Consider the following 7500-nt stretch of genomic DNA (forward strand, 5'->3'; position numbering starts at 1 on the left):
CTTTTATCAGTAGTGTTATAACAGTTCAGATTTTATTTTCCAGGAGGGAACTGCAGCCATACTTTGAACAGACCTTAGAGAAGACATCTTTCCTGAAGTTTGACAGGAAGGCAGCACAAAATCAAGGGTGCTGTCTTAGCGGAATGGAAACAGTAGCATTGGTTGCTCAAGACCATCTCCAGGATGGAACAGGTACACCTTCAGTATTTCCAGAAAAGTAATAAGGTGACACAGACTGGCATGATAGAGGTACCTCAGCCTCCCGTTTTGGACAACTGTGCACCAGTGTACGCAAATGTCACCTTCGATGACAATGCTTCTGTCACGAAGGAACAGAATAAATTAAAAACGCAGATTGAAATGTGGTTACAGTCAGGTGCAGAGAAGCCCTATGAATGTGGCAACTGCAGCAAGAGGTTTTCTCAGAAGAGTCACCTGAACAGTCATATGCTAATTCACACTAGCGACAAGAAGTACGAATGTGAATTGTGTGGTAAACGATTTACTATGGAGAGCCACCTGAATGGTCACATGCTGGTGCACACCAGTGAGAAGAAATTTGAGTGTGATGTATGTGCAAAAAGATTTGCACAAAAGAGCCACCTAAATGGGCATATGCTTGTTCACAGTGAAAAGAAATATGGGTGTGAGATATGTGGTAAACGTTTCATACTTGAAAGTCACCTTAGTAGCCACATGCATGTGCACAGTGAGAAAAAATTTGTGTGTGAGTTGTGTGGAAAGAGATTCACACACAAAAGTCATCTCAGCAGCCATCTGCTTGTGCATAGTGAAAAAAGGTTTGGATGTGAGATATGCGGAAAGCGTTTTACGCAGTTGAGCCACCTCAACAGCCATAGATTTGTTCACAGCGAAGAGAAGAGGTTTGAGTGTGAGATGTGTGGCAAGCGATTCACACAGCTAAGCCACCTTAATAGCCACAGGGTTGTGCACACAGTAGAGAAGAGGTTTGAATGTGAGGGATGCGGCAAAAGGTTTATGCAAAAAAGTCATCTTAATAGCCATAGATTTGTGCACAGTGAGGAGAAAATGTATGAGTGCAAAGAATGTGGAAAACGATTTGCCCAGGAGGTTCACCTTAACAGTCACAAATTTGTTCACAGCGAGGAAAAGAAGCTGGAGAGTCAGGAATGGGGAAGGAAATTTACTCAAGAGACTATTATAAATGGTCACAGATTTGTGCATCACGATAAGAAAAAGTTTGAATGTCAGGATTGTGGCAAGCGATTCTTCTTGAAGAGTCACTTGAACAGCCATAGGTTTGTTCACACAGAGGAGAGAAGATATGAGTGTGGAGTGTGTGGGAAACGTTTTGCACAAAGGAGCCATCTCAGTAGCCATGAGTTTGTGCACAGTGAAGAGAAATTATTTGAATGTGAAGAGTGTGGAAAGCGCTTTTCCCAACAAATCCACCTCAGTAGCCACATGTTTGTACACAGTGAAGAAAAGAGGTATGCATGTCAGGAATGTGGTAAGCGCTTTTCACAAGAAAGCCACCTCAATAGTCATAGGTTTATGCACACGGAGAAGAAAGGCTTTGACTTTGAAGAATGTGGGAAGTTGTTTTCACAAAAGGGTCATCTTAACAGCCTTATCCTCGTTCCCAATGATGATAAAGTGTTAGGATATGAAGAGAATGGAAAGATCTTCACTCAGCAGGCCTATCAGCCCCCGTATTCCTATGGGCAGCTGACAGCGGGACAGTTGTCAGAAAAGGTGAGGACCTTGTGGCCACTATAGCCTGGGGTAAAAGTCTTCCAAGTGCAAGACAAAATAATTATTGCTGATAGCAACAGTAAATTGGCAGCTGTAACACTTCCTGGTACAGAGGTGGTACAGAATCAGAGCACTACGTAATTGCTTGGTTCCTACCATGAAGCCTTTCCACCAACCATGGTGCATTTCAGGCAGTTATCCTTATCATGGAAAGCAAGGAAGATATATATATAAATATATTCATTTTAATTTAAAGAATTATTTTACTTTTTTGTTTTGACTTCGGAAATGTTGGTATGTCATATAAGCAGTGGCATATCTTATGCAAAGATTGGCCCACTGTATGAGAAATGGTTACAGTATTAGTGGCCACAAAAAAAGAGTTTGAAACAAGGCTTTTATAAGGTATTGGGACACAAAAGTTACTTTGCTTCATTTTTTTCTTTTTTCATTATGTAGTGTTCTATTTATATGTTTTACTTTGAAACATATTATTGTCTCTTTGTTTTGCAAAGTTGAAAAATTTGACAAAAGAAAGGACTTGGTATGAAAAGCTATATCTTTTCTAGATATGGTATTCATTGTAATTTGTGTTTTGATTTGTGCATTTATATATAATACACCATGTTGATCTCTTGCTTTTAATAATGAAATACAATTTTTGTCAAGAGGAGCCTGTTTGAGAGCATGTCAAATTTAAGCATTAGAAGGCTGTTGTTTACATATTGATGAAGCTATGCAGAATATGTTGCTTTTATACAGAAGGGCACAAAGGAAGACAACAATATATTGGGTTCCAGATGATTTTTATTTATCTATTTTGTATCATGTTTTATTTATTTATGCACTTCCATAATATTTACATAAGTATAAACTGTAACTTGATAGATAAGACAAAAAAAAAGTAAAAAAAAAAAAAAAAAAAAGAATTTGAGAACTAGCATGTTCTCTTATTTTATGATATTTCTAAAATGATGCTAATGTTAGTCAAAGTAAGTGTAGTGACTATATGATACACATTGTAAATGAGCACAGTAATCTTTCAAAACACAAGGTCAGTTTGAATTACTTGCTTTCATTTCTGTTGTCTGTTTTATCAGCATCTTGCATCTCATGCAGATAAGCCTGGTAAAAAGATGGCAAAAGAAAGAGGGTACTTTAAGATGAGAGAAAATGTGGCAGAATGTTGAAGAGAGAGACGAGTTCCTTTGAAAGTTGACTAGAAGTAAAATTTCTGAAGTATCTGACAATCTGTCAGGTACCACAAACTGAACTTACAGACCCAGTGATCTTTGTGTATATTTATGTATATATATATATAATTGACCAAGCGCCAGATTGATTTTTGTATTGCCACAGTCCTCATATTTCTATAGGGGAGAACTGTAATGTGGTAGTGATTTTGTATGCAAAATTTTATTAGATTTGGATTATGCTCAAATATAGAAGCTGAGAGCACAGAATTAACAAGTCAGGTATTTGATTGGCAGCTTGATAGAAACATCTTATTTTTAAGTTATATTTAGCATGATTTAAGCAAAGGTGTAGTGTGCAGTTCTTGTAAACATTAAACATTGTATGTTTCACTTCACCAAGAAGGTATTTATAGTGTGAAAATTGTTATTTTATTTAATAATTACAATAAATATTATATGTGGCAGTAACTTGGTCTTCTGCAAGTCAATCTTTGTATGGGGATAATTTTAAACTTTTGTTTTATTTTTAAAAAGGTACATTTATGCATTAAAATATTATTATTATATATAGTATACAGAAAAGAATTATATTAAATGGTACCGGTGTTTGTTGTGAACAAATTACCACCTTTATTTGAGAAGTCATGAAATAAGATTTTTTATTATTTACTATATCAACATTTATTGTTTCAAATATATTAGAAAGTCTTTATTAACTTGGCCTTGTACTTGGAATCATGCTCTAAAGGTCTGATGCATTGGTAGAATTGAATAAAAACTAGATCTGTAACTTGTAACTGCAAAATTCCTTTTATATATTTTTCAGTGCATGAGCAAATTTAGACTTTTACCAGTGCAAAAAAAAAACTAAAACAAAATCCAAAAAAAGAAAAAAATTATATGTTTCTTTTCGTTATTAATAAATTTTATTGTAAATGTTGTTATTATTTCTTAGAAATATTTTATTATAAAAAAGATGTATGCAGAAAATGTGCTATAGTCTGTCATGCAGTTTCATTTTGTAACAGATATCTTTGTTATGTTTGATAGGGAGCATTAGCCTCATGTTCACTAGGGGGTAAATTTTACTCTGAATTGGTAACAAGTCCCAGAATTGAGGGATGGTGGGGTCGTGTTGCTTGGTCTTTGCAGATGGAAGAATTTTGGTGGTTGTATTGATGTGGTGACGATACCTGCTTTGAATTTTAATAGAGTAATTATCAAAATTTTCACACTATACTTCATATTAACCTAATAAGACCTCACATATGCCTACTGGGATATTAGGTGTATATTTCGCTTACAAAAAGTAGTTAGGGATGAAGCCAGGCTTTAGTTATGCCAGGACTGTGTACATAGGTAGAGACTAGGCTATAACCAGGTAACTGAGACTTAAGTAATGTGACACCACTTTTTCTTTTTTTTTCCATTTGTAGGTAACAACTGACCTATGTATCATTTCGTTTTTTTGTTGAATAAACTCTTTATAATAATGACCTAAAAGAAGAATTGTTATTTCTGTATTAACCTTGGCATAAACCAGTACTGTATTTATATTGCTTAGTTGAAAGGCATTGGCTGATTTTTTTTTTTTCATCTTTGTTGCCTATCGTATGACAATTTGTATACATTTATTTTAGCTAATTGCATGAATGTTTCTTTTAGTATTGTAAACTGTACTTTTCCATGTTTACATAGGTACATTCTGATAACCTTTTGGTGTTCCTGTGCAAGTAATGAAAGATAGAAGGTGGATGATTAAATTATATAAGATATAAGCTGAATCAATAAATTAATTTGGAATATGATGTTTTTTGTTTAAGTGGGAGAAAACCCAAGTTTTATATATGTACAAGCACCAAGTTTAACTTTAGCTTATATGAAGAAAAGGATATTGGAAAATAAAGTTGAAGAATGGCAGCATTTGAAGTTCATTTCCTTGAATGAGGATAATGACAAATAATGAGTTTTGATATATGAAATGTAATTAATGTCATTAGTAGCAAGTGACTTGAGTTACCGAGAGATGAAAAGAAGAGATGAATTCATTGCTAAAAGGATAGAGAAGCTGAGAGAGGAAAGGAAAGCAAGAAATGCATGCGTTGGAAGTGTTTTAACTTTTGTATGCAACATTCATTCAAAGTGAAGAGTCCTAGGACAGATATTTCTACATTTATAACATGAGAAACGATGCCAATAACACATACAATTGTTCATCATCAATTATTGACCTCCGTTTTGCTTTATACAGACTTTTACGTCATTTTGTAACAAATAGAATAGATATGATAGTGCCAACGACAAGGCATTCACAATACAGATATAAAGATAAAGATCCTATGAGTATGATCTTAGAGCATTTATATTTTGTGGTTAAACTGAAGCAACTGAATTTGTATTTATTGTGAAAATAAGAGCAAATGAGACATAATCTGCCATTATATTTCTTTTGTTAAGGTAGACAATGCGTAAAAATGTATGCGTGTCGAAGAAAGGATATGAAGAGAGAATATAAGAAATTATTAATGAATACCCTGTCTACCAAACATTTTTTTTTTGTTAGCACAAAATACACAGTAATACTGTAGCAGATCAGAATTATGAGTTAGGGTCAATCATTGCATTATGATGATGATGATGATGATGATGATGATGGTGATGATGATGATGATAAAGAGGATGATGATGATGATGATGATGATTATTATGATGTAGACGATAATGATGACGATGATGAATGATAATGATGACTGACAATAATGATAATGATAATGATGATGATGATGATAATGATGTTGAAGAGGATGATGATAAAGAGGAGGAGGATGATGAAGAGGATGATGTAGACGATGATGATGATGAATGATAATGATGAATGATAATAATGATGATAATGGTAATAAATGATGATGAAGATGATGATGATAAAGATGATGGTGATGATGATGATGATGATGATGATGATGATGATGATGATGATGATGATGAGGATGATGATGATGATGTAGACACCTCGCACACACACACACACACACACACACACACACACACACACACACACACACACACACACACACACACACACACACACACACACACACACACACACACACACACACACACGGGATGGGGGTTGCCATTCGGCCTAAGTAAGATATAATAGTAATAATGTGATTATATGATTTGTATCAAATTCGTGATTAATTTATATTCCTCACATGTAATATTGCGATGAATGATGTTTTCTAAGGATTGTGAAGATTAGTTTTGCGTGAATGTGTCCGAGATTCCGTGTTTTAGTGAATCTGAAACTGGGTTTTTAACCTCGAGCACAATTCCGTTCTGCATGAGGGTTTGATATCTTGCAGTAAAAGACATGTCAGTAAATAAATATTTATTGTAAACGAATATACTTCATGCTCGGAAACACTTTGTTTTTCTCTGAGGAATAGCTGAAAAGAGATTGAACTATCACCAAAAAGGAAATATATATTATGTTGATTATGTCAACGCATAACAGTAGGAAATAGAATTTAGGAAAATTCCGGAAAAAAGTATATATACATATATATATATATATATATATATATATATATATATATATATATATATAATATATATATATATACATACATACATACATACATACATACATACATACATACATACATATATATATATATATATATATATATACATATATATGTATGTATATATATTTATATATATACATACATACATACATACATACATACATACATACATATATATATATATATATATATATATATATATATATATATATATATATATATATATATATATATATATATAGTATGAACGCAGTCTTTCTTCATTCTTGGCAATTTGGTAAATGGTGTAAACACTATTTCCTCATTCCACTTACACAAATGAGTTTGTACATGGCAAAGCAAATTTAGGAATGCAATGAAAACACAGGAGTCTGTTTTGTAATCCTTCCAATCCTTTTTACTCGAAATCTCGAACGTTTCACCTGTTCGTTTGCAGCAATTTCAAATACACTTCCTACATTTACACAGTATTTTGCCATTGCCTACCACCAAGCATCTATTTCTAGGCAAGCACATGACAGTTCATTTAACAGATTTCAGCAGTTCTTGATACTCCACTAACCGCTTTCCTGAATGCTTATCAAAGTTCAGTTCAGAGAGATTTGCGAAGACGTCCCTTCGCCCGGGCTATATGCACGAGGCGGCGCGGCATGCTTATCAAAGAAAGCGCACATATCAGCACTGAAATATTTCCATTTTCCTGCCGTCGTACCAGCTGTTGTTTTCTGGACTTTATGCAAAAAATAAACAGATATGGAAGGAAGATATCACATCGTGTGAAATCCTTTAACAAACAGGTTAGTCGGACACATATGATCAACAGGTCAACACATGAATGCATACATACTCAAAAACATTCGCGCCATATGATGGATGAGAAACGTAAATACATCAAACAATGAGTAATTATGATTCTGGAACAAGGAACATAAATATTGATAAGTAAAGGATTTTGTTTTCTTTCATAATTTTTT

The 7500-nt window shown here is 33.8% G+C and overlaps 1 protein-coding gene across 1 annotated transcript in view; it reads left to right on the forward strand.

The window, feature by feature from the left end:
* The window catches only part of LOC122245758 (uncharacterized), a 19396-nt gene extending 14960 nt beyond the window's left edge, over nucleotides 1–4436 (forward strand). The window contains exon 3 of the mRNA XM_043003740.2: nucleotides 44–4436. Within this exon, the coding sequence (XP_042859674.1) occupies nucleotides 184–1761 (1578 nt within the window). The 5' untranslated portion in view covers nucleotides 44–183 and the 3' untranslated portion in view covers nucleotides 1762–4436. The remainder of the gene's footprint in view (nucleotides 1–43) is intronic.
* The last annotated feature ends 3064 nt before the right edge of the window (nucleotides 4437–7500 follow it).

This window comes from Penaeus japonicus, unplaced genomic scaffold, assembly GCF_977035675.1.
Source record: "Penaeus japonicus unplaced genomic scaffold, GWHDUDI00000001_assembly GWHDUDI00000004, whole genome shotgun sequence".
NCBI lineage: Eukaryota > Metazoa > Arthropoda > Malacostraca > Decapoda > Penaeidae > Penaeus > Penaeus japonicus.